This window comes from Meles meles, chromosome 1 (assembly GCF_922984935.1).
Source record: "Meles meles chromosome 1, mMelMel3.1 paternal haplotype, whole genome shotgun sequence".
Classification (NCBI taxonomy): Eukaryota; Metazoa; Chordata; class Mammalia; order Carnivora; family Mustelidae; genus Meles; species Meles meles.
Genome location: NC_060066.1, coordinates 182,791,950 through 182,819,831, shown reverse-complemented (window position 1 = coordinate 182,819,831; position 27,882 = coordinate 182,791,950). Strand labels below are relative to the sequence as shown.

General features: G+C 47.1%; 1 protein-coding gene across 12 annotated transcripts in view; it reads left to right on the top strand.

The window, feature by feature from the left end:
- The first annotated feature begins 1,156 nt into the window (after nucleotides 1-1,156).
- The window catches only part of ST3GAL3 (ST3 beta-galactoside alpha-2,3-sialyltransferase 3), a 194,142-nt gene continuing 167,416 nt past the window's right edge, over nucleotides 1,157-27,882 (top strand). For 2 of the 12 annotated variants that reach the window (XM_046006433.1, XM_046006442.1), the window contains exons 1-2: nucleotides 3,155-3,387; nucleotides 27,112-27,256. In XM_046006433.1, the coding sequence (XP_045862389.1) occupies nucleotides 27,142-27,256 (115 nt within the window). In that variant the 5' untranslated portion in view covers nucleotides 3,155-3,387; nucleotides 27,112-27,141. Of the gene's footprint in view, nucleotides 1,277-1,362; nucleotides 1,721-3,154; nucleotides 3,388-8,021; nucleotides 8,043-27,111; nucleotides 27,257-27,882 lie in introns of those variants that run through there. The other 10 variants (XM_046006455.1, XM_046006447.1, XM_046006488.1 and 7 more) reach the window with 8 other exon arrangements.

The following is a 27,882-nucleotide window of genomic DNA, read 5'->3' as shown; positions in this document are numbered from 1 at the left end:
GTGGTTGAGGATGGAGCAGGAGTAGGGCAAGGAGGCACCAGTGACTATGACAGCAGAGCTGCTCCAGCTGGCCCTTGGATGACCAGGCACTTGTTTCATGGCCTGTCTAGGTGCTAGGGAGGCTTGGGTCAGCTCAGCAATTCTCAATGCTTCTTTATATCCTGGGGCTTGGGACGTGGTGGCTACATGGTGTCTGATTGTGGGGGTGGGGGTGGGGTGCGGGGAATGGAGGAGCCGCAGGTTTCAAAGATAGTTTTCTATGCCACCTCCCTCCTGGGGCCAAGAAAGGGAAGCTGAATTTTTTGTCCAGCATCCAACAATTCATTTGGGAGATGAGGTGGGACCGGTCTTAATGGATTGTTGAGCCCTGGGAGCACATGTCTTTGAAGGGAAGGAACACACTTCTCTAGACTTGGCAGGGTCCCAGACCCTCCTACCTCTCATGGACCCTACCATGTCCACCCCATTCCTGCTGAAGGACCTGCAGGGCTGAGGTGCCTGGTCTAACCCCAGCAGAGCTCTTGGCAGCTGACCTTTCTAGAAAATTATGCACTTTGGATTTTGGTTTAAGTAATAACTCCGGGGAAACCGAAGTTTAAAGAGGGGATGAAACTTGCTCAAATCCTACAGAACAGGCCTCTCATTGCCTGCCAGTGCAGTCAGGCCCAGGCTGTAGAGGATGGATTCCAGGGAAGCCTTTTTGTCAGGGCAAACTGCCCTCCTTTCCTAAGGTGGCATCTCTGGGTTGGCAACCAAGGATCGCAGCCTGACAGTACCTTCTCCCTTCTGTCCATCCCATCGGTGGTGGTAAACGTTTCAAATGGTGCCCCAGGTGGATATGCTGGTGTTCAGGGGCGGGAATGACGTAGGGTGGGAGAGAGCTGGGACCTCAGGAGCTGCAGGGCGAGTGGTCCTGTGCGCGGGCTAAACATTTTCTGCCACACTGAAATGGGCAATACAGCAGGGAACCCTGTTTCCTTACACGCTACAGGATAGGGCAGGGTCACCCAGCCCATAGAGGCTGCCAAACCTTGGGCCTCAGGGAGCCCACCAGCGGCGCTCAGCCGGGCACCCGCTGCGGCAGCTGCGGCCCTTGTGGAATGACGGTGGCCATCCTGCATCTGCGCCCGAGCGGCTGCCGGCCCTTCCTACGCTTGCGAGGAAACAGGCTCCCGCGGAGCTGGGTCACGCCCGCGGCATCAGATGGCCTTCTCTCGGCCATAAAGCCGGGGGAAGGGAATTGCTCCAGGCGGCGGATGTGCTCCGGGAAACCGAGGTGAGGCGGCCTGCGTCCCCGCTGACCGCAGGCCGGGACCCCGCGGAGGGTGGGGTGGGCGGGTCGGGAAACTGGGGGTGCCCGTGCCTATTGGGTCTCCGCGAGCTTGCGCTCGCCCGCTGCCCGCAGCACAGCTCTGCATTGGTCAGCCCGGCGCCCCGCCCGGCTTCCGCGGCCCGATTGGCCGCGGATGCCCGACCCCCGGCGAGGGTGCTGAGGCGGAGAGCGGGATTGGTGGTCGCGTCGTCCCTGGGTCGCGGCCGCGCGCTCCGCCCGCTCCGCCCGCCGCTGCGTCCCCACTATGGCGGCGCCCATGCAGCCCACGGCGTCGTGGGCGCCCGCCAGGGTCCCCCGCGGCTGTTGCGGCCGCCTGCGCCCTGGCCTTCGCCTTCCCGCCCGCGTCGGGCCGGGCGCCGCCTCCCCGCTGCCTCCCTCTCTGCTGCGGTAAGGGCCAGTCGTGCGCGCGTCGGGGCGCGGCAGCCACCGCGGTTAACGGTGGCCGCGCCACCCCTCCCCTCCCCCGCCGTCCCCGGTCCCGGCGGGCGCCGAGTCCGCCCGCTCGCGCTGGGGAAGGGAGGGTGGGGGCACGGCCTAGCTGCGGCCTCCATCCCCGAGCAATGAGGTCCGGCTTGGACTGGGGGCCCCGGGCGACTTCGTCCGGGAAGGTGGGGCGGGCAGCCAGGCCCCGGGGGAGGACGGCTGGACCCCGGCCGCGCGGTGTGAGGTCACCTGCGTGCGAGACCCCGCAGCGCTGCGCACCTTGACGCAGAGGAGGGACGGGGGAGCGGGCCTCCGCTGTGGGAAGAGGAGAAGGAAAAGTCCAGGGAAAGCTTGAGCGGGAATCTGCAGCGCACTGGGTAGCGGTTGTCATTGCTTATTGCTTTCCTGGCAGCCAGACATTCGGGGGACCGGGTCAGTTTGATTGGCAAAGGACGCCTTTCTGACTTCCTTTCCTTCTGGCACTTCTTCCCATTGTTAATTCGGGAATCTTGATTGCAAGACGAAATACCTTCGTGATGAGAGCAGGTTTGGGGAGGATGGTGTCCCACGAATGTTTTGGGTTTCTTTTTGCCACTGCTCATTTTTAAGATTCCTCAATAAACTTCATTTCTGTTTGCGCTTCCCTCACAAACGAGGGAGGAATGGAACGCGTGAACTAAATCAAAGTAGTTAATTGAGAGAGAGAGAGAGAGACACCAATGAAAGTGGCTGTTATTTTGTAAAAACTGGGAACTTTTTTGTGGATGTAGTTTGGGTCGTCTATACTATACCTAGTTGAACTTGAAGGTAAAACAAAATCACTTATTAGGTTCCTGGAAGTAAAGTAGTCCTCATGGAAAATTAGGCTGTCTCTAAGTCAAAATCACCTTGGAGTGATGATCGTTGAGCTGTTTGGTGTACCTTCAAGTCAAAAAGATTAAAAGGAAGCCGGCACAAAAATTTATGACCAAACTGTGTTTTCAGATATCCTCTTAAGGCACTAACAGCTCCTAAGATGAAAGATTTTTCACTCTCGGATACCTTGAAATATTAAGTGACGAATCTCACTATTTTGCACGTCTACATGTGTAGTCGTGGTTAAATAAAAGTAAATTATTTTTTTTAAAGATTTTATTTATTTGACAGAGAGAGATCACAAATAGGCAGAGAGGCAGGCAGAGAGAGTGAGAGGGAAGCAGGCTCCCCGCCGAGCAGAGAGCCGGATGCGGAACTCGATCCCAGGACCCTGAGATCATGACCTGAGCCGAAAGCAGCGGCTTAAACCACTGAGCCACCCAGGCTCCCCAAATAAAAATAAATTATTAAAGAGGGAATAAGACGTGCATGTTTTTCGAGTAATGGACTTTGGATCATCAGTAGTGTCTCATGAATACATATTATGTGCAAGTCAGTAAGAATGTGGGGGAACTAAAGACCTCTAATGTAAGAGACTTGTTCGGATTAGCCTAAGAGATAGTTGTGGGAAAACAGGGCACACAGGACGCTGATAACTGGTCATACTGCCTCGAGAATTCCTAGACAGTAGGTGGGAGAATCTGGGAAGAGAAGAAACCCGTATATTTGAGAAAGGTTTCACAGGGAAGCTGATGCTTGCCTTAAGCCATTACTGGGTAAGTAAGTCTGGGAGATGAAGAATGAGAAGATGGGAAGATATAAGAAAGGATGGTCCAGGGGCGGGGTGGGGTGGGCAGGGGAGAACGGGAAATGCTCATGGGTGATTCTAGGGGGTTCTTGTTAGAGAAACTGGGAGGTAAGTTTGTATCAAAAAGGTAGGTGGGTGGCATCAGATGGAGAAGTAACTTTGTCTCAGGCAGAGCAAAGGATAAAAAGGTAGAAGCATGTAACTCCAGCTAGCCTTTAGAAAAATAGACAGTAGCACTTTGTTCTTTCTTGTCACTTTTCTGATTAATCCCAGCTGTGTGTACCGACAGTCCTTGTGACTACTGAGATCGAGGATTGGGACCTCTAGATGCCTTCTTGCCTTCCTACTCTCCCCTTGTGTTCACTTTGTTGCCAGTTCTTGCGGCTAGACTCCCCACTGTTTTTGTCATCTGCTGCTTTCCATTTCTGCTGTCATCAGGCTTATTTGGGGTCATTGATATCATGCCATTGAGTTATTGTAGGAACCCCACCCCCTACATTTACCCCTTCCCATCTATGCTGTGTACTGCTCTCTCACTTCCAGGTATCTCACTTCCCTAGTCAAGACTTTTTTAAAGGCACACCCACTGTGTAACTACAGGGTGCTTTACTTTTTTTTTTTTTTTTAACATTTTATTTATTTATTTGACACAGAGAGATCACAAGTAGGCAGAGAGGCAGGCAGAGAGAGAGGAGGAAGCAGGCTCCCCGCGGAGCAGAGAGCCCGATGCGGGGCTCGATCCCAGGACCCCGAGATCATGACCCGAGCCGAAGGCAGCGGCCCAATCCACTGAGCCACCCAGGCGCCCCCCTAGTCAAGACTTTTAACAACTCCCCGTTGTCTGTTGAATTAAGCACAGAACAGACTGGCAGGGACACTGGGTAAATTCATTTCTTGCATTCCCTTAGATTTTGTTATTTTTTCCCAGGTCAGTAAAACTGTTTGCTCTTTGTGTTTTGCTGTTTGTGCTTCATATCTTTGTTTATGTTGCTTTTTCTATCTTAAATGACCCCCTTGAATCTCTAATTGTTGGTTCTTACCGATGTTCAGGGCCATGTGCTACGGAACGTCCTTTGTGAAACTTTCCTGTACTTTTCTTCCCATCTAGATGGGACTTGTCTCTCCTTTAAAACATTTTATGTTGACAACTGTGCCAAAAATGCAGACTCTAGCAGGCCATCTGATTTTGCTACTTCCTGAGGGCACTATAAAACTCCCATCCATGGGAGTTTTATAAAACTGAACTTGTTCAGAGCATAGACAGTCTTCATCATTTAATACAGTGTTTTGTTCATGGTAGGTACTTGGCAGGCTTGGGTTTTTTTTTTTTTTTTTTTTTAAAGATTTATTTATTTATTTGAGAGAGAGAGATTGAGTGTGCATGAGAAGGGAGAGGGTCAGAGGGAGAAGCCGACTCCCTGCTGAGCAGGGAGCCCAATGTGGGACTCTATCCAGGGACTCCAGGATCATGACCTGAGCCAAAGGCAGTTGCTTAACCAACTAAGCCACCCAGGCGCCCCTGACAGGCATGTTTTATATTGAACATAGCTTTAAACCAAGATGGATGCAAAGAAAATTCTTTGTACAAACAAAATGTTCATCATGAAATCTGTAAAGAAAGTTACTTATGTGAGAGAATTCCTTATTAAGAGATCTGACAAGGGGTGCCTGGCTGGCTCAGTCCGTGGGACTTGTAACTCTTGATCTCTGGGTTGTGAGTTCAAACCCCACATTGGATGTAGAAATTACTTAAACATAAAATCTTTAGTTTTTTTTCTTTTTTCATTAATTTATGAGAGAGAAAGAGCATGAGTAGAGGGGAGGGGCAGAGGGAGAAGCAGATGAGGGAGAAGGACCTGGTGAGGGGCTCGATCCCAGGACCCTGAGATCATGACCTGAGCTGAAGGCACTTGCTTAATCAACTGAGCCATCCAGCTGCCCCCCCAAATAACTTTTTTTTTTAATTTATTTATTTATTTGACAGAGACACAGTGAGAGAGGGAACACAAGCAGGGGGAGTGGGAGAGGGAGAAGCAGTCTTCTCACCGAGCAGGAAATCCAACAAGGGGCTTGATCCCAGGACCCTGAGATCGTGACCTGAGCCAAAAGCAGACGCTTAACCACTCAGCCACCCAGGCTCCCCCCCACAATAAAATCTTAAAAAAAGAGATCTGATGATCTGATGTATTGATCTGGAGGGCTTGGATTAGGCTGCATTAACAAAAATCCATTAAGACTTAAGTGGCTTAACAGAACAAAAGCGGGTTTCTCACTAGCAGGAGTGCCCAGGGAACTGTGCTCCCCACAATCACTCAGGGACCCAGGCTGATGTAAACTCCATCCGAACATGGTGTTTCAATGATCATTTTGATCTGAGTGAAAGATGGTGGTTAGGGGGCATGGTCCCTGGATGGCACATGTCACTTTCGTTCACATTTCATCCCCTAAGGCAAGTTACGTGGGCAAACCTAACTTTAAAGAAGAGCAGGGAGGGGCACCTGCGTGACTCAGTTGGTTAAATGTCCAACTCTTGATTTCAGCTCAGATCATGCATGATCTCAGGGTGGTGGGGTTGAGCCCCGCATTGGGCTCTGTTCTCAGCATAGGGTCTGCTTGTCCCTCTCCCTCAGCTCCTCCCCTACGCATGCTGTCTCTCTCTCAAACAATAAATAAATAAAATCTAAAAAAAAAAAAAAGAGCAGGGAATTGCAACCTTAGCATGTGCCTGGGAAGCAAAGAGCCAGATCTAATTGGTGGGCAGCAGGAAGGACTAACACATCTTTTATGAGTACTGCAGTCCATAGAAGATTGGAGGTAGCAAAATCAGATGGCCTGCTAGAGACGAGCATATTGACAGTAGCAAGAAATAGGATCTCTAGCTAGGTATGGGAGGAGGCTGGATAGGGAAGTTGGGACTCCATGACAGGCACTGTACCACAGGCCAGGGCTGCTGGTACTTGGGCAGTCTGGTGTACCCTAGTCCCAGCAGAGTCGTGCCAAGCGCATCACTGTTTATAGTGCCCTGAGTAATGAACACAGGAATGGTCCTGAGGCATCCCAGAAAAGTTGAATTATAGTCACGTAATTTAGCTAGGAGGAATGAAATAACTGGAGGTACATTTTCACTTGTATAATTAAACTAAGAAGGAAACTTAGTTTAACATTGGTTAAACTGGGTTTCCTTGAGGCCATCAAACTTCAGGGAGGAGAGTCCTTTTTTTTTTTTAAAGATTTTATTGATTTGAGAGAGAGTGGGGGAAGGACAGAAAATCTCAAGCAGACTCCGCATTGAGTGCAGAACCTGATGCAGGGTTCGATCTCCTGACCCTGAGATCATGACCTGAGCTGAAACCAAGAGTTGGATGCTTAACTGACGAAGTAACCCAGGTGCCCTGAGATTTCACTTTTGATAAAGAATAGAAACGTAGAGTGTTGGTTGGAGCCGTGGTGCAGGAGACAAGATCTGGGTTGAAATCTTGTTTCTGCCACTAATTGTCTGACATTGACCAAGTGTCTTCTAGAGCCTGACCTTATCAGTAAAATACGCAGGGTGAATCAACAGAGTTGGTTTATGTAAAGGGCTTTGCATAGTACCTGGTTCGGAGTAAGCAATCCTGTTCATGAGTATCACCACCAGCAGCAGCGGGATTTGAAAAACACTTCTGAGCAAACCTGGGAATGTAAGTAGAAGGGTTCCCTCAGATTTTCCTCCCTTTTTTTCCCTGTCCTTGGATAGCATTCTTTTTTTTTTTTTTTTAAAGATTATTTATTTATTTATTTGACAGTGAAAGATCACAAGTAGGCAGAGAGGCAGGCAGAGAGGGAGAGAGAAGCAGGCTCCCTGCCAAGCAAAGAGCCTGATGCGGGGCTCCATCCCAGGACCCTGCGATCATGACTTGAGCCGAAGGCAGAGGCTTAACCCACTGAGCCACCCAGGCGCCCCCTTGGATAGCATTCTTACCATACCTTTCTTATTTTCACATTTGTCATATTTTATTTTACTTAGTCATATGCATGTCTGTGTCCACCATCACACAAGGCACTCCAGTCACCTATTAACTGAGCAGGTACTGTTAGGTGCTTGCGCTGTTTATAGTGTCCTCAGTAATGTCACTTGGGGAGCAAAAATTAACTTTTGTTCTGCTCTGTTTACAGCACTAGCAAGGCCCTGTGCTAGGTCATGGCATTGTAAGTTAAGAAAGGGATGGCCCTGGCCTAAAGGAGCCTATAGTCTGGTAGGACCAGAAGCCAGTAAGCCGGCAGTTAAAATACATTGTCACAAGGGCTGTGTTTGAGGGTCTCTTGGGATCCCCAAAATGAGACCTGCTATCACACTGGGAGTATAAATAACAGTTTTCCAGAAAGGTTCACACCTAACCTAAGTCTTAAAGAATTGCTGGCTCTTAGCTTGGTGGATGTGGGTTTGAAAGGCTTTCTGACAGGAAGTGATGTGTGTAATGGCCTAGAAACACGAGCAAGTGTGGCTATGTCCTGAGGACACTTGAGTGGCAGGAGAGAGAAGGGGTGTGTGGAGGCTGCGAAAGGCACCTTGCGAAGGCTTTTTGAGTTCAGGAGTCAGAACTTTATCCTGCAGAGGAGTAGGAGCCACGGAAGGATTTGAAGGTAGGAAATCAGCTTTGTTCCTTAGGAGGGCCACTGCGTGTGGAGGAGGTGGAGCAGCGGGTTCCCTGTTTCCCTGACAGGGGAAGTTCTGGGGTTTGCAGCCGTGGTCCCATGCCCTGCTGCACAAGAGTCATAGAATGTTCATGTCTGGGGAGAGATGAGAGTGAGGGGAGTGGAGGGAGGGTACCAGATAGACAGGGGCGGTGATGTGAGTGGGGGCCTCGGGGTCCTTTCTGGGGGTGGAGGAGAGCACCCTGTCCAGGGGTCCGTAGACCAGGATTTCCATCCTGGTTTCCGTGGTTTCTGCAGTATGACCTTGGGCAAGCTCCAGAACTCCTTGTGTCTTGTTGGTTTCCAAATCTCTGAAATGGGGTAAAAAATCCCTACCTTGCAAGGTTGCCGCTCTGGGGATACAAGAAGATAGGAAGCCAGGCACGATTAGATAACGTAAGGGGCCTCCTGTGATAAAAATAACAGTTTTAAGATTTCTAACGTCTAGAATATTACCAGGTTCGTGGTAGGTGCTCCTCAGCCTTCCATCCCACCGCCTGGAGATAGCCACTGCCCACATTGTGGTTTTATTTCTACATCTTAAGTGATTGGAGAGTGCTGGTCTGGGAGTGGTAGGCATGGGGGATTATTCTGAGATCAAGAAGGGAAGCATCGATGCGGATAGCACACCAACTTAAGCATTCTTTAAATGCCAACAAATTATATATGGCTCTTCAGCTGCTCCTGCCCCCACCCGGAAGCGGCGCGTGCAGAAGGGCACACCCTCCTGCCCCGGCTTTGCTCCGATGTGCTCACTGCATGTACGGCTGGAGCACGTGCTGCTTTGGCCTGTCGTCGTTGACTGTGTCCCCCTGAAGTTTTGCTCCTCTTCAGTCTTCTTCTGAGCATGGTTTTAAAGATGATAATGGGGCTTGAATCAGACTTGTTTTCCTATTAGGTTCCTCCCTGGTCATCCCCACTGGTGGGAGTTCCTCCCCTCCTAGCTCTTGCGTAACTTAATTTACTTTACTCTGATTAAATGTCATCTACTATCTTCTTGTCTTACCATTCATTATTTGTCTACATGTCAGTGCCTTTCTCCTTTTCCTTGATGTCAGTTTTTCTTACAAAATCACAGAAAGATGGCATTATGTATTTTTTTTTTAAAGATTTTATTTATTTATTTGTCAGAGAGAGAGGGAGAGCGAGCGAGCGAGCGAGCACAGGCAGAGTGGCAGGCAGAGGGAGAAGCAGGCTCCCTGCTGAGCAAGGAGCCCGATGTGGGACTCGATCCGAGGATGCTGGGATCATGACCTGAGCCGAAGGCAGCCGCTTAACCAACTGAGCCACCCAGGCATCCCAAGGCATTATGTATTTTTTGACATGACTTAAAAACCCACTGAAACTTTTTTTTTTTTAAAGATTTTATTTATTTATTTGACAGAGAAATCACAAGCAGGCAGAGAGGCAGGCAGAGAGAGAGGGGGAAGCAGGCTCTCCACTGAGCAGAGAGCCTGACTTGAGGCTCGGTCCCAGGACCCTGGGATCATGACCTGAGCTGAAGGCAGAGGCTTAACCCATTGAGCCACCCAGGTGCCCCACCCACTGAAACCTTTTGTTTGAAATATGTTGAATGGGTTAAAAAATTCTATGACTGGGGCACCTGGCTGGCTCGGTTGGTGGAGTGTGTTATCTTTAATGCGTGGATCATGAGTTCGATCCCCACGTTGCATACAAAGATTGCTTAAAATTTTTTATTAAAAACAAACAAACAAATTCAGGACCCCTGGGTGGCTCAGTCAGTTAAGCATCTGCCTTCGGCTCAGGTCATGAACCTGGGTCCGGGGATCGAGTCCTGCATCGGGCTCCCTGCTCTGCAAAGAACCTGCTTCTCCCTCTCTCTCTCTGCCTCCCAACCCCCGGCTCGTGCTCTCACTCTCTCTGTGTCAAATATATAAATAAAGCCTTTAAAAAAATTAAAAAAAGGAAAAGAAAATTCCATTGTTTCATTTTTTAAATTAATTAATTAGTTAATATAAGTAATCTCTATGCCCAATATGGGGCTCAAACTCACTGCCCGAGATCAAGAGTCACATGTTCTTCGGACTGAGCCAGCCAGGTGCTCCACCACTGAGATTTGATTTGATTATTTTTATTTTTTTAAAATTTTACTTATTTATCTGACAAAGATCACAAGTAGGCAGAGAGGCAGGTAGATAGAGGGAGAAGCAGGTTCCCTGCTGAGCAGAGAACCCAATGCGGGGCTCGATCCCAGGACCCTGAGACCATGACCTGAGCTGAAGGCAGAGGCTTCAACCCACTGAGCCACCCAGGTACCCCTGATTATTATTATTTTAAAAGATTTTATTTATTTATTTGACAGACAGAGATCACAAGTAGGCAGAGAGGCAGGCAGAGAGAGGGAGAAGAGGAAGCAGGCTCCCCGTGGAGCAGAGAGCCTGATGTGGGGCTCGATCCTAGGACCCTGGGATCATGACCTGAGCCGAAGGCAGAGGCCTTAACCCACCGAGCCACCCAGGCGCCCCGAAAGAGAGCATCTTAAGCAGGCTCCATGCCCCGTGTGGAACATGATGTGAGGCTTGATCTCACAATCCTGAGGTCATGACCTGAACTGAAATCAAGAGTCTGTTGAAAACATCAATTTTCTTTCTTTTTTTTTTTTTTTTTTAAGATTTTATTTATTTATTTGACAGAGAGAGATCACAAGCAGACAGAGAGGCAGGCAGGGAGAGAGAGAGGGAAGCAGGCTCGCCGCCGAGCAGAGAGCCCAATGCGGGACTCGATCCCAGGACCCCGAGATCATGACCCGAGCCGAAGGCAGTGGCTTAACCCACTGAGCCACCCAGGCACCCCAAAACATCAATTTTCAAAATGCACTCAGCACAGATTCTTTTAAAAAAAGTAACTAGTTTCTAGCTTTGGTTAAAACATGTTCTCTAGGGGCACCTAGGTGGCTCATTGGGTTAAGCCTCTGCCTTCGGCTCAGGTCATGATCTCAGGGTCCTGGGATCAAGCCCCGCATCGGGTTCTCTGCTCTGCGGGGAGCCTGCTTCTCCCTATCTCTCTGCCTGCCTCTCTGCCTACTTCTGATCTCTCTCTGTCAGATAAATTAAAAATTAGAAAAAAAATTTAGAAAAAAAAAAAAAAAAGTTAAAAAAAAAAAACACCAAAAAACATGTTCCTTATCTTGAAAGGACAGTTGTGTGAGTACTTTTGGAGTATCTGCTAAGTATCATACTGCTAACAGATACTTGCCATTGCCAGTAATGGTCAGCAAACTGTGCCTTTCATTCCAGAAATCTTTTTTTTTTTTTTAAGATTTTATTTTATTTTATTTTATGTAGGCTCTATGTCCAGCGTGGAACGCAGTGTAGGGCTTGAACTCACAACCCTGAGATGGAGCCCAAATTGAGATCAAGAGTCTGATGCTTTACCGACTGAGCCACCCAGGTGCCCCTTCTTTCTTTCTTTTTTTTCTTTCTTCCTTTTCTTTCTTTCAGATTTTTGTTATTTTTTTTAAGTTTATTTATTTTTGGTAATCTCTGCACCCAACATGGGACTCGAACTCACAACCCCAAAATCAAGAGTGGCACAATATACCCTCCTGAGCCAGCAAGGCGGGCCCATGTTTGCTAATAATGTACTTTTCACTCACAACAACAGAACAATATAATGACATCTGTCACTAAGTCTTGGCCGAAGGCAGAGGCTTAACCCACTGAGCCACCCAGGTGCCCTGTCACTAAGTCTTAATATGCCATATTGCTTCAGGGTTTTGTTATGTTTTGCCTAAAAAAATAGAATGTTGCATTTCCAATAAATGCTCCCCTACGTATTTTTTTCTCATCTCTTTCCTTGTTCACCAGAGAAACAGTATCTTGAATTTAAAGTTCTTAAATTCCCATACATGTTTTTTTTTTTTAAGATTTTATTTATTTATTTGACAGACAGATAGCACAAGTAGGCAGAGAGGCAGGCAGAGAGAGAGGAGGAAGCAGGCTCCCCGTGGAGCAGAGAGCCCGACGCGGGGCTCGATCCCAGGACCCTGGGACCACGACCTGAGCCGAAGGCAGAGGCTTTAACCCACTGAGCCACCCATGTTTTTATGGTTTTGCTCCATGCTCTGTGCTCACATGCAGCACACAGCAGGGGCCGGGGGCCGGCCAGGCTTGCTGGTGTCACTGGAACCCTGACGTGCGTGCCGGTGTGTGAGTGTTGTTACTGGCTGCTTTCAGATTATGGTGTTCTGGACACACGGCCATCTCCCAGCCCTCTTCAACACCAGCCTCCACTCTTTGATCTCAGCTGTCCCAGGCAAAGGAAGGTTGTCTCTTCACACATTCCGGTTGAATTTTCTCAAGACTGATGGCATTCAGTGTTTTTCATCTTACACATAGAATTTACCTTTTCCAGATAAAACATCATTACTGCAACCTTGTCCCCAGAACACCATTAAGCAAAACCCCCTTAAAACCAAACCTTAACAACTCCTATTTAGAAAGGGTCGTTTTGTTCACTTGTTTAGTTTTTGGGTAAAAACAAAGATGAACTGAAGATTGTGTTCCCTTGGATCCCTCCGGACCCACCCCCCGCCACCAACCTGGCTTTTACTCAGCTGCTTCTGAGGGGAGCATCCAAGCAGAGACAAAACATTTTTCAGCCTTCCGCTTCTGTCTTCTATTTTTATAACCTTGGTGGATATCTAATTTCTACTTAGAAAGTCACTGACCACGTGTGTTACAGGACTCTGGGTCCAGTCAGGAGAGAGAAACCACATGGTACTTTTAGCAGGTAAACTTAGTGTAGGAATTATTAACTGTAACAAGGATTTGGAGTAACACGAGATCAGCTAGTAAGGAGGAAAGAAAGAAGCACATGGAAGGATGCTCAATACCATTAGCCATAGGGGAAATAGGAAGCAAAACTATAATGAGACACTTACCCTCACCCCAGCTCTCTCTGATTATCCATTTTATACATATACATACATATGTGTTTATGTATTATATATAATTTATATGTTATATATAATTTATTACATATTTATAATAATATATATGTATATTGTTTCATTTGCTTGGTTCACACCCACTAGGACAGCTACAATCAAAAAGACAGATAATCACTAGTGTTGGCACAGGTGTGGAGAAATCAGAACTCTCATATGTTGCTGATGGAAACATGAAATAGCTCAGCTGTCATTTCCTCAAACAGTTCAATGTAGAGAGTTACCATGTGACCCAGGTATATATCACTCCTAGATGTACCCAAGTCCTTCTCTAGGTGTGTACCCAAGAGAAATTAAAAATTTATGTCCATATAAAAATTTGTATATTGGTGTTCCTGGAAGCATCATTTTTCCAGAAAGCAGAAATAACCCAAACGTCCATCAACTGATAATTGGATAAGTAAAATGTAATTTATGTTCATATGATGGGATGCTGTTTGGCGCTAAAAAGAAATGCAGCCCTGATCCATGCTACAACGTATGTGAACCTTGAAAACATCAGGCTAGGTGAAAGGAACCTGTCACAAAGGACCACGTAGTGTATGATTCCATATATGTGACATGCCTATAAACATTTACCTATTCTATAGAACAGAAAGTAGATTAATGGTTGCTTAGGACTCAGAATGGGAGGTTGGGCAGGGGGTGGCAGCTCTGGGGTGCAGGATATCATTTTGGAGTAATGGAGATGTTCTAAAATTGATTGTGGTAATGTTTGCACAACTATGTGAAAATACCAAAAGCCATTGAAATGTCTACTTTGAATGGCTAAATCGTATGGTACGTGAAGGATACCTCCATAAAGCTTTTCTAAAGGAGTAAAGAGAACCCCAAAGGAATCTAGGCATAGCACATATAAGGCCTGGGGCTGAGAGAGTGCTCAGTGAAGAGCTTCCCAGTCTACCCCACACCTGGTGCAGGCTGAGATAACAAACTTTGGGGTGCAGTGGACATGACGATGGCTCACTGGGTCACCGGTGAGTTACTGTGAGGCTGCATGGTGGGATTGGCTGGAAACCAGCCTTCTTGGGGGCTGGGGTCTCTTTGCACAGAGGGGTCTCACCAGGGGCAGTCTGCTATGCAGCTGCCCAGGCTGGGCGCTGAGGGCCGCTGTTGGCTGCTGCTCCTCGCTCATGGCCGGGCACTGGAAAAGCCAGGTGTGCTGTTGGAGCCTACCCGGAGGAACACACTGCAACCCAGAAACAAAATCCTTTTTTCCTTCAGCATAGGCGCTCCAGCACCTTCTACTGACAGAGCTCATATCATGCCAACCGGCAAAGAAAAATATGCACAAATTAGCCCGGGCTCAGATATGTCTTGACAGAGCAAGCAAACGGGGTGACTATGGAGCAGTAAACCTGTAACCCACACAGTCATGGGGATCTCAGCAGCCCCTGAGCTTTTTCACTCCCTTTGGGGGTCCCAAGGTTATCCTTGCCCCTAGGCTGCTGTGATTGGAGAAGCCGGGACACTGTCTTTGAGTCAACTCGCCCTCAGCCCAGCTCTTTCTAGTCCATTTTTACATCTTTTTCTGTTCCGTGTGCCTGGTTCTCTTTTTCAGATACCAGTTATGCTTACGCTGTATCTCCTATAACTACTGTTGCTGCACGTTTTTGTTTTGTTGTTTGGATTTGTTTTAGTAATCCTCTTACACTTTTTCTTTTTTCTGTTTTTTTTTTTTTTAAGATTTTATTTATTTGAGTGGGAGAGAGAGCATGCGCTTGTGAGCGTGGGCAGGGGAAGGGAGAGGGAGGATCATGACCTGAGCCGAAGGCATGTGCTTAACCAGCTGAACCACCCAGCTGCCCTTATTCTTTTTCATTTTTTCTTGTGGTTTTTTTTTTTTTTTATACACCTTCATTTCCTTCCTTTTTAAAGATTTTGGTTTTTTAAAGTAAGCTCTACACCCGACGTGGGGCTCAAACCCACAATCCTGATATCAAGAGCTGCAGACTCCACCCCCTGAGTCAGCAACGGGTCCCCACCATCCCCACCGTTGCTTTCATGACTCTTACCATCTTTTCAGCAGCGACCACTTTATTGGCTACTGCTGAGGCTTTAATTTCCGTGATGGTGTTATTTTTCTTGGTTCACTCTTCCTGAATGCTAATTTTACTTTATTTAGAAAAATGGCGTTGTCTTAGTGTTTTTTCCCTGAGCTCCCCCTTTCATGTCTGCTCTTAGCTCGTGTTCTATAGAGCCAGTTGGGAGTGGGTGGGATTAGGATAGTCTCTGTTCGTGATCTTTATCTGTTCTGTAACCACATTTTTTCTGTCCTGTGATCTTCATCAACCGTCCCCATTCCTTTTTTTTTTAAAGATTTTACCTATTTACTTGACAGAGAGATCACAAGCAGGCAGAGGCAGGCAGAGAGAGAAGGGGAAGCAAGCCCCTCGCTGAGCAGAGAGCCTGACGCGGGGCTCGATCCCAGGACCCTGAGATCATGCTGTTTTGATTTAGTCTAGGTCTTCTTCAGATGCAAAAAGTTACGTGACTGAAACCAGATCATTGGGATTTGAATCCTGGCTTTGCCATTTGCCAGCTCTGTGATCTTAAACAAGATAATTCAACCTCTCTGTGCCTCAGTTTTTTCTGTATGTAATGGGAACGATAGATAACCTCATAGGATTGGTGAGAAGATTCAGTGAGTTAAATTGTTCAAAACTCTTAGAACCGTGGTTGGCCCACAATAAGTGCTGTGTGAATATTAACAATATTAACTTACCCCGCTCACTGACTTGCAATTAGAAAATGCACGTTCTTCTGCATAGAATAATTTAACATATTGCATATTAATTAACTACTTAAATCTGCCTAGTCGTGCATAACAGCTGAATAGGAGCTGTGAAAGTGTTTGTTAAAAAATTGATGAGCTTTTCAATAAATTTTTTTGGGAAGCTGGATAATAAATAGCATGGTATATAATAACTTCTCATAAGCTTGTCTCAAAAATATTCACAGGAGTCATGCTTTGTGGTTTTTGCTCTGCATACCTTTGTCATACCTGAGTTTATATCCAGTATGGCTGATATTTGAAGATCAGCAAAATCCCGACATCTTATTTTATTTATTTTTAAAGATTTTTATTTATTTATTTGACAGAGAGAGAGAGACAGCGAGAGAGGGAACACAAGCAGTGGGAGTGGCAGGCTGAGGGAGAAGCAGGCTCCCCACTGAGCAGGGAGCCCTATGTGGAACTTGTTCCCAGGACCCTGGGATCATGACCTGAGCTGAAGGCAGATGCTTAACAACTGAGCCACCCACGCTCCCCAAATTCTGATATTTTAGACTAAAAATTGTTGCCAGGTATAGTTGAGAAAATAACCATATTATAGGGTGTTTTAGAAATGACAGGTGTTTGGTGCAGTTTTTTGCCATGAATTCAGATTTTTATATGTTTTTTCTTTTTATGGCTAAATAAAGAGAACCTAGAATAATAAAGCTTTGGTCTCTTTCTTTGAGCGTCCTGTAACTGACCAAATAGTCAGTCAGTGAGCCGGTCGCTCTCGAAGACCTACCAGGGATACAGGGGTAAACAACGTCGACTGGTTCCTCCCTGCATTAGTCCGAATATAAATGTTAAACAAATTACTGTAAATACGCATAAGATTCTAAGTGCCCTGTGAACTGGGATGAGGATAAACAGCTGCTGTGGGAATTTGTAACAGGGAGGCCTAACCTGAGGTGTGGAGACAGGTGAGGCTTCTGTGCGGGATTCACCTGGAAGCTGCGGATTCGAGGCTGAGTGGGAGTTGGTGCGATGGTGTGGGAGGGTCAGGACAGCGTCAGCCTGACCTTGGCAGAAAGCAAGGGGACCGGGAAACACTGAGAGAGCAACCGTGCTGCAGACCAGGCCCCCTTGGGGGAGGCAGAGGGCCTGGAGAGAGGTGTGGGAAGAGGTGGGCAGGGGCCAGAGCATTCCCAGCACGCTGAGCCTTACAGGCCCCGTTAAGCGATTTGGGCCCTTACTCCGAGGATGGCGGGACATTTGCGAAGTTTCAGCCTGGGAGTGAGATAAAGTCACATCAGCTGCTGTGTGGAGAGTGGGGGGCTAACCAGGGGGCTGTAGTAGGAGCCCAGGCTGAAGGTTAGAGTGACTTGAAATGGGACAGTGGCAGTGACGTTGGAGGGATGGATGCATTCAAGAAGGGTTTCGGAGGTGCAGGTCACAGGACTCGGTGACTGAGCGTCTGTGGAGGTGAGAGCGAGGAGGGTAGTGTCAAGGATGACTTCCAGGTCTCTGACAGGAGCCCCTGTGAAGATGTTTCCTTTTACTTGAGAAAGAGGAGGTTTGGGGCAGCTGTGCAACATCTAGATGGGACTATGGGGTAGGGAGTTAAATAGACGGACATGGGACTCGGAAGCCATTATCTGGATGGAAGAGCTCAAGTTTGGGCTGCTCAGCGTAATGACAGCAAATTAAATCACAGAAGCGGAGCGAAATTGCTTCGGGGATGTCTGCAGAGGGGAAATGTTAGGACAGCCTCACACAGGACCCCAGGCTTCTCCTCATGCAGCATTGCTGTGCGTCTGTGACGTGCACACAAATCATGCCTTCAGGTTGTTACGTTTTGGAATGTGTACAGCTTAGATCGTGTCTGGAATTGGGACATGTAATTAGAAATAGAGTAGTTTATTCTTTAAACACACACTTCTCAAGCGTTGCTATGTACCGGCGCTGTCCTGGTAGACGCGGGTGATTCACAGAGCTAAGTTACAGATCATGCTTTCAGGTGGTACACTCCTCCTTTGCAGAGACAGAGGAGCAGGCACGATGTTTCATAAATACTGTGATGCAGGATGATATGGGAGCAGACATGGAGTATAGGGATATGAGTAAGGAAAGCTTCCCGAGGGAGGTAAGACTTGAACAGAGCCATAAAGATGAGCTGGCAGAGGAAGGACCCTCCCACCGTGCTGTGCTGTCTCTCAGTCGCAGATGCTGCAGAAAGGTCAAGGCATTGGAGGATAATCATGTACAGTGGGTTTGACAGTTAAGATGTCAGTGGCAGGGGCACCTGGGTGGCTCAGTGGGTTAAAGCCTCTGCCTTCAGCTCAGGTCATGATCTCAGGGTCCTGGGATCGAGCCCTGCATGGGGCTCTCTGCTCGGCGGGGAGCCTGCTTCCTCCTCTCTCTCTGCCTGCCTCTCTGCCTGCTTGTGATCTCTGTCAAATAAATAAATAAAATCTGTTTATGGCTCAGTGGGTTAAGCCGCTGCCTTCGGCTCAGGTCATGATCTCAGGGTCCTGGGATCGAGTCCCGCATCGGGCTCTCTGCTCAGCAGCGAGTCTGCTTCCCTCTCTCTCTCTGCCTGCCTCTCTGTCTACTTGTGATCTCTGTCTGTCAGATAAATAAATAAAATCTTTAAAAAAAAAAAAAAAAAAAAAAAAAAAAAAAAAAAAAAAAAGATGGCAGTGGCAAACTTAGTGACCCTCTAGGGCAGGGTATGAGTTTGATCGTCTTAGTGTCGTGTGTCCCGTCGTTCCCCCCCCCCCCCCCCCCCCCCCCCCCCCCCCCCCGCCCCGTGCTCTGCATAACTCCTAGCACTTAGTGTTTGCTGCGTCAGCTCTGGACAGGAGAGGGACATCTCCTTCCCCAAGATGAATACACGGGAAGGGGATGAGTCCAGATTGCTGCATTCCCTCAAAGGCCCACACGGGCTTACTGCAGTTTTCTTTACCTGCGTGCTTTTTTATGGCTGTGCAGGGAGGCCAAGTGAGCTCCTACAGCCTGAACAATCATATTAATCTAGTGTTAGTGTTTTTATGTTTTATTCTAGTCCTTTTCTTGTTTTTTACTTGTCTCTTTTTTCATTTAATAGTGTATCATAAGCGTTTCCCCATGTCTTTAAAATGTTTTCATAAATTACATCTTTTTTTTTTTCCCCATAAATTACATCTTAAGTGGCTGCCACATCTCTCATTTGGACGTTTATTTGAACATTTGAGCATTTGGTTTATTTCTTTGTCTCTTGAAATAATTTGAAGTAATTACAAAAAAGTTGCAAAAATACTACAGAGAACTCCCGTAGAGCCCGCGGCTCATTTATGGCGGAGTCTGTCGGATGGCTCCGTCTTCAGTCTCCTCCCCGCCCCCCCCCTCCCTCCCCCGTAATTAAGAAGCATCTGGTGGGCGCATACTTGAAGACCGTACGATACCCATTTCTCAAAATTCTACCCCTTAACTTTAGCATTCTTTGATTTGCCTTTAGCTGAATTATTACTGACCTGGTCCCCAAATGGTGGCTTTCTGATTACATTATTCCTTCTGCATTCGTCAGTTGGCATTCTGCTCTAAGGGAGCGCTCTCTCCTCTCCTCATTTATTAGGCTCTTCTTTCGTGGGTTGTAATCTGTTATTAGTGGTCTGAATTGTTCCAGAGCTGACCATTAGGGTCCCCTCCACTGGCTGCTTTTTCCTTCTGACATGGCCTCACCCTTTGAGTCTCTTCTTGCTTCCAGGCACCGCGAAAGAGCCCAGCCTTGGCTTGTTTGTGCCTCCTTTGCCTCGGCCGTGCAATCAGCCGTTCTTCCAGGGATTCCTGTTTCCTGTTAGGGGAGCGTCGTATTTAAAAACCAAGCTCCAGGTGCCAGATGTGCTCCTTGGAATTGGGGCATGTCTGCTGCTAGGCCCTTGTCAGTGACTGCAGTGAGGGAACGTATACGGGTATCACACAAAGGCACACACACTGTCTTTACTCACATTTTTGTATCTTTATTTACCAAAACCCATCCACTCACACCCATCCCTTCAACTTGAGTACAACTCCCCACATTTATTCTGGTTTTTCCCTTTTCCTATTTGCAACTCCCTTTTCCATCATTGAGAAGTCCGGCTCCTGTGAGCCTCAGTACATTTGCTTACTTGGTCAATTCCAGTATTGTGGGTTCCCACACCCTCAGGACCCCTCACGATGGCCTGATGCCCCATACCTCTCTTCATTCCACGTAGGCACGCCTGCCTTAATTGGTTCCTAAGGCTTAATGGCTTTTCGATTTGATTATTCAGAAAGGAAGACCGGGAGAGAGCTCATGCCTTTTCATGGCTGCACCACCCTCCATTCTGTGGGTATATACCTTAGCTTATTCAGCCCCTGCTGAAGGACTTACCCTCTCATATCACAAATAGTGCTGCAGTGAATAGCCATGTGCACCAGTCGTTTTGAATTTTTATCCATGTGTCTCTGGGGTAGTTTCTTTTTTAAAAAAGAATGTATTTATTTTAGAGAGAGGGAGAAAGAGAGCAAGAGCGAGCTTGAGCAGGGGGAAGGGCAGAGGCGGAGGGAGAGAAAGAATCTCAAGCAGACTCTGCGTAGAGCACAGAGCCCAGTACAGGGCTCGATCCCCACACCCTGAGATCATGACCTCAGCCAAAGTCAAGAGTAGGATGCTCAATGGACTGGGCCACCCAGGCACTGTTGGGATAGTTTCTTAAAAGTGAGATTATTGCAGGCGCCTGGGTGGCTCAGTGGATTAAGCCGCTGCCTTCGGCTCAGGTCATGATCTCAGGGTCCTGGGATCGAGCCCCACATCAGGCTCTCCGCTTAGCAGGGAGCCTGCTTCCCTTCCTCTCTCTCTGCCTGCCTCTTTGCCTACTTGTGATCTCTCTCTCTCTGTCAAATAAATAAATAAAAAAAAAAAATCTTTTAAAAAAAAAAAAAAAAAAAAAGTGAGATTATTGGGTTAAAGGACAAAAGCACGTGTGATTTCGTTAGACATGGCCCAGCCCTTCCCACCACCAGGCCGTGTGTGAGACACATTCCCCCTACAGCCTCAAGCTTTTGTCCTAGCAGGGAGTTTGAAAGTTTATCTCTTTCTGAGTCTTGAGTTGTTCTTTTCCTGGAGTTGAAAGTTTTGACTTATCTTAAGCTCTTAACTCTGTTCTTTGTATGCCCTCCACTTTGGAAATCGGTTTCCTCCTTGGGTTTCTCTTTGGAAAAGGATCTTCCAGATCCTTTTCCGTAATGGAAAAGATAGAAGTAAAGTAGAAGACTAGTTTAGCCTTCTCACTGTGCTGTTTGCTGAATGCACGGGTTAAATCTGTGGACTGACCCATGGTGCTGTGTCTGCCGGAGCTTTAGGTCTTGGTCATGACCACGGCAGCTCAGGTTGTCACATCTGCCTTCAGGACAGGAAGGAGGGGTGGGGCTGGGACCAGCCGCCTGCGGAGAGGAAAGGCTTTCCAGCAGGCTGCTTACAGCTTAAATTTGTTTCCATTGGAAGCACCAGATGGGATACAGGGTCCTTTGTGTTGCTGAAACTGCAAGTCTCTAATTTCTCTTTCAATTTGGAAACTTTCTATGTTTGTTATGTGCATAAATATAAAAATAAAAATTAAAAATAAATACACTAATAAGAAGATTGTGAAAAACACCCCCCTCCACTTTTCAGAGGTAGACATTGTCTACAGTTTGGTGCATATTAACTATGCATTGAATATGGAACCTTAGTTTTCAGTATTCCTGTCACCCTTGTTTGTGACCAGTATGTGGCCATACATACATGTTCGTTACTAATCTACAACTTGTTTTTTTTTTTTCCATTTAGCGGTGTAGACTAGACGTTTTTCCCATGTCAGGACAGATAGCTGTGCCCCATTCTGTCTGGCTGGTACATCATACTTCATACTTGTTGTTCTCCTGCCTTCACTGATCACTACCCACCTTGTGTCCTCTGTGCTGGTGTCTGACCTTGAAGAACGGCATCATCTCGGCTTCCTTGCCTTCTGGCTTCCCATTGGAATCAGCTGATAAAAGACACGGAGGAGGGGCACCTGGGTGGCTCAGTGGGTTAAGCCTCTGCCTTCAGCTCAGGTCATGATCTCGGGGTCCTGGGATCGAGCCCCACATCGGGTTCTCTGCTCAGCAGGGAGCCTGCTTCCTCCTCTCTCTCTGCCTGCCTCTCTGCTTACTTGTGATCTCTCTCTGTCAAATAAATAAATAAATCTTTAAAAAAAAAAAAAAAAGATACGGAGGAATCAGAGGGCGAGTGCTGAGAGAAGTCAGAGCATTTCTTACTCGCCTCCACCCCTTACTGGGGCTCCAGGAGCCACTGTGCCCTCCGCAGCACTGCTCCTGATGGCCAGCCTCGCTTTTCCAGGGACACCTTTCTGTCTCCTGGTCTGTCGCCTCAAAGGCAGGAGTGGCTTCCTACAGTGGAGAGTCCCTGGGTGCTTCACCACCCCCTGGTTGGTTCCTTTAACTCTAGTCACGTAGCTATAAAAACCCCCATGTTTCACTTCCTTTGGTTAATTCCTTTGTGTGTGCCATCTGTTTCCTGCCACGACCCCCACTGATCTGGATGTCACTGCGTAGACGTACCATAATTCATCTGTTTGGTTCCCTATTGATGGACATTTGAATTTTTTCCCAGTATTTTGTTCTTAAAATGAGTGTTGCTAATGAACATTCAGGTACATATCTTATAAAGTATTTGTTGGAATGTTGCTGTCGGAAAAAGTCACCGAAATGGAAACACTGGGTCGAGGGGCATGACTGCCATAAATTTCAGTAGCTGTTGTCCAGTTGCTCCTGAAAGAGTTCACCAGTTTCCATTTCTACAATGTGTTGTTTGATTTTTTTTTTTTAATATTAAAAAATCATAGAGTGTGGGTCGCCTGGGTAGCTCCGTTGGTTAAGTGTCCGCTCAGGTCATGATCTCAGGGTCATGAGGTCAATTTCCATGTCAGGCTCTGCATTAAGTGTGGAATCTGCTTAAGATTCTCTCTCCCTCTCCCTCTGCCCCTCTGGCTCATGCGCTCACTCTCTCTCTCCCTCAAATAAATAAATCTTAAAAAAATTTTAGAGGTAAGGCTTGTGACTTACAACAAATAACTTTAACTTAGAAGTATATAAAGGAAAAAGCACTTCCCATTGTTTCATCCTGTTTCCTGGAGTTAACCACATCAGCAGTTAGCTGTGTATCCTATCGTGGTTTTGTTTTTCTTTATGAAATTTATGTGCTTATCATAGAATAAACTCATATATAGATAGATAAGGTAAATTCATTTTTATATGTGTGTGTGTGTGTGTGTGTGTGTGTCTATCTGTCTCTTCTGAGAGCTCATTTGTAGACTCTGTTCTGCTGACCTATTTGTCTTTTCCTGTGCCAGTGCCCATCGATCTTTAGAATTACAACTTTGAGTTGGTTTTGATATCTGGTGAGGCATATCCTCATCTCATTATTTTTTATTTAAAGAAATTTCTGGGCTCTTCCTGGGCATGAAGTCTTCAGATTATCTTTGGATTTAAGTTATAAAACACACACGCACACACAAAACCATGGGTTTTGACGAGTCAGACTGGAGTTACAGAGAACTGACATATTTCCAATATTGAAACTTCTCACTTAGGAGCCTATTATGTGTCTTTATTTACTCAGGTCTCTTACGTCCGTTAGTAAAAATCTTGCCCATTTCCTCCTGTTTATTTTTAGATATTTTATAGATTTTGTTGCCATCATGAGTGGAATCCTTCCCCTTACATCTTCTCATCGGTGATGCTGGCATAGTTTTTAAGAAGCTGTTGATTTTCTTTTCTTTTTTTTTAATTTAAATTCAGTTAGCCAACATATACGACATCATTAGTCTCAGACGTAGAGTCGAGTAATTCATCAGTTGCATATAACACCCAGTGCTCATCACATCATGTGCCCTCCTTGATGCCTGTCAGTAACCCCATCCCTCCACTCCCCTCCCCTCCAGCAACCCTCAGTTTGTTTCCTGTAGTTAAGAGTCCCTCATGGTTTGTCTCCCTCTCTGATTTCTTCCCATTTAGTTTTCCCTCCCTTCCCCTATGATCCTCTGCACTGTTTCTTTTTTTTTTTTTAATATTTTATTTATTTATTTAACAGAGATCACAAGTAGGCAGAGAAGCAGGCAGAGAGAGAGAGGAGGAAGCAGGCTCCCTGCTGAGCAGAGAGCGGGATGTGGGGCTCGATCCCAGGACCCTGGGACCATGCCTGAGCCAAGGGCAGAGGCTTTAACCCACTGAGCCACCCAGGAGCCCCTCCTCTGCACTGTTTCTTATATTCTTCATATGAGTGAAACCATGTGATAATTGTCTTTCTCTGATTGACTTATTTTGCTCAGCATAATACCTTCCAGGCCCATCCACGTCATTGCAAATGGCAAGGTTTCATTTTTTGATGGCTACATAGTATTCCATTGTATATATATATATCATATCTTCTTTATCCATTCATGTGTTGGTGGACATCTGAGCTGTTTCCACAGTTTGGCTATTGTGGACATTGCTGCTATAAACCTTGGGGTGCAGATGCACCTTAGATGCACATTATATTTGTATCTTTGGGGTACAATCGCTGGGTCATAGGGTAGCTCTGTTTTTAACCTCTTGAGGAACCTCCAAGAATCTGTGGATTTTTTTTTTTTTTTAAGATATTTATTTATTTATTTGACAGAGAGATGCAGTAGAACACAAGTAGGCAGAGAGAGAGGGAGGGAGAAGCAGACTCACTGCTGAGCAGGGGGCCTGACGTGGGCTCGATCCCAGGGCCCCGGGATCATGCCTGAGCCGAAGGCAGCCACTTAACTGACTGAGCCACCCAGGCACCCCCGAATCTGTGGATTTTTATGGGGCACCTGGTTGGCTTACCTGGAAGGGCATTTGACTCTTAATCTTGGGGTTGTGAGTTTGAGGCCCATGTGGGGTGTAGATTACTTAAATAAATAAAACTTTTTTAAAAAGCTGTTGATTTTTTTGTAATTTAATCTTATCACCTGTGTATTAGTTCTAAAGGTTTTTTCAGTTGATTCTCTTGGCTTTTCTGGATAGACAGTTAAATCTGCAAATGATAACATTTTATCACTTTATTTATGGTATTTATATGTAATTTCATGTGTTATTTCCTGGCTAAGCTATCTGAGTGAGGCAGGGATGTGGGGGGAGTGGTCCTGGGAAGTATTCCCTGCCGATGTTCCATTTCAGGTGAACATCAGAGAATGTGCCAGCAGCGAAACAGTGGTGTGGCGGAGAGTGTCCCAGGCAGGCCTCAAGGGGAGAAACAACAACGCTAAGTTCAGTGAGTTGTAAGAAGAAAGGCACAGGGGGCGCCTGGGTGGCTCAGTGGGTTAAAGCCTCTGCCTTCAGCTCAGGTCATGATCCCAGGGCCCTGGGATCGAGCCCCACATCAGGCTCTCTGCTCAGCAGGGAGCCTGCTTCCTCCTCTCTCTCTGCCTGCCTCTCTGCCTACTTGTGATCTCTGTCTGTCAAATAAATAAATAAAAATCTTTATAAAAAAAAAAAGAAGAAAGGCACAGGACACAGACAAGGCTGGGAGGTGCAAGAGATGGTCTGGAGGGGCGCCTGGGTGGCTCAGTGGGTTAAGCCGCTGCCTTCGGCTCAGGTCATAATCTCGGGGTCCTGGGATCGAGCCCCGCATCGGGCTCTCTGCTCCTCAGGGAGCCTGCTTCCTCCTCTCTCTCTGCCTGCCTCTCTGCCTACTTGTGATCTCTCTCTCTGTCAAATAAATAAATAAAATCTTTAAAAAAAAAAAAAAGAGATGGTCTGGAGAATAAAATAGGGGCACAGTCAGAAGCTGCTAGTCTCTAAGGAGCAATGACTTCATTTTATTTTATTTTACTTATTTATTTATTTATTTTTTAAGATTTTATTTATTTATTTGACAGACAGAGATTACAAGTAGGCAGAGAGGCAGGCAGAGAGAGAGGAGGAAGCAGGCTCTCTACAGAGCAGAGAGCCCGATGCGGGGCTCGATCCCAGGACCCTGGTATCATGACCTGAGCTGAAGGCAGAGGCTTTAACCCACTAAGCCACCCAGGCGCCCCAGCAATGACTTCATTTTAAAGGGATTGAGAATTTAGTGATAGGTTTGTGAGGCAGAATGGCACCCCAAAGATGTCCACACCCGCATCCCTAGAATCCATAAACATGTTCTGTCATGTGGCCGAAGGGGCTTTGCAGATGCAGTTAAGACTATAGACCTTAAAACGGGGAGATTATCCTGGATTCTTCAAGTGGGCCCAACCTAAGCACAGGAGCCTGAGAAGCCAAGAGAAGTTTCTCTGACTGGAGGCAGAAGCAAGGTGTGGTAGAAGAGCAAGCCAGAGAGATTCTGAGCGAGAGGGACCTAACCCGCTGTGGCTGCAGGGGGCCACGTGGAGAACAGGAGGCTGTGTGATCAGGAGCAGGGAGTTGGGGACCTTGGCCCTGCAGCTGCAGGGAATTGCCTTCAGCCAGTAGCCGGAATGCAAATGAGCTTGGAGGCGGCTTCATCCTCAGTATCTGCAGAGTGGAGCCTGGCCATATGGCCCGGTCTGTCTAGACCACCCCAGTTTATACCTGTAGTCTCAGTGTAACGATTAACCGTGCCCTATTTCCATCTCAAAAGTTGAAGATGAAGAGCTCTATGCCCCCCCAGCTCTATGCAGCCCCCTTGGCTTTGCCTCTTGGGAGACCCCACGCAGAGAACCCTGCTGAGCCCCACCAGAGCTGGACTTCAGGCCGTCAGAAATCTGAGCCTCCGAGTCTGTGGCTATTTCAGCTGCAGTGGAACACGAACACAGAGGGGTTCGAGCAGGAGAGCAATGTCCGGTTTTGTGTTATTAACGGATCCATCCTACTTCTGTGTGGAAAGGGGATTTGGGAAGAGTGCAGTGTGGAGGCGAGGAGCTTTCCTCTGGGACGGCAGTGGTGGCGTGGACTAGGATAGTGATGGGGGGCAGGGGCTGTGACTGGGGACTTACCTGGTGGGTTGGGATTGCCAGAATTTGGTCATTGATTGGATGCTGGGGATGAGGGAGAGGAAGGATGCAGGGATGATTGCCGATTTCTGCCTGGGGTGCTGAGTGACTGGTGAAGCTGTTTCTTGAGACCAGGACTAGCAGGTTGGAGGATGCCACGTGGGGAGCTCAATGGTAACTTTTTAGGTGGCTCTTCACGTGGCCATTCCCCTGTATGCACTTATTTTAAGGTAGAGTGTATCAACAAGGTGATTGTTTTATCCTTTAAGACCTAAATTGGTTTATTTTTTATTTTTTTATTTTTTTATTTTTATTTTTATTTTTTAGGTCATGTAGGAAATCGTAAATCATGTGAAGATGGGACTCTTGATATTTGTGCGCAATCTGCTGCTAGCCCTCTGCCTTTTTCTGGTACTGGGATTTTTGTATTATTCTGCGTGGAAGCTCCATTTACTCCAGTGGGAGGACTCCAGTAAGTATGGCCGCTCCAGCCCGCCCCCAGGAGAAGCCCCTGCCCAGAGCACTGCCTGGGCGCCCAGGGGCTGAGGCTGCGGGGCTCGCATATTCTTCAGAGACAGGCAGTGAGACGAGGCCACGCCCTCCTGCCTGGTAGGCACCCAGACCTTGCCTGCCATTTCTGTTGCTGTAGGTTGATGTTTTTCAAAAAACTGCATGCCATGGCGTATCCTTTTATGATCGCGGTAAAAGCACGCTATTCTGCAATAAAACCCCAGACCCTACCAGTAAGTCTAGTTTTTGAAGGCTGTTCTTTTTAATAACTGTGGTGTCTTGCCACGCCCATGTGTGTTCACTGCCTTGGGGTCGGGATTGAAGTCGATTTTCTCCTGCCCTGAAAACAGTCACCTCTACCTCTTCCTTTGAATTTTCACTTTTCAATTTAATATTGTCTTTGCTTTATTGCCCCTGAAGAAATTTTGCTCATCTAATTATTTTGCCCTTCCTGGCCCTGACCTTGTACCTGAATGGAAAAACGTTTTCCTCCCTCCTTCCCTGTAACTTCTATAGAATCCCTTTCCTTGGCTTGTACCTTCGGCCTCTGGGCTACACAGTGTTTCCCACCTAGCTTTCTGCTTAACT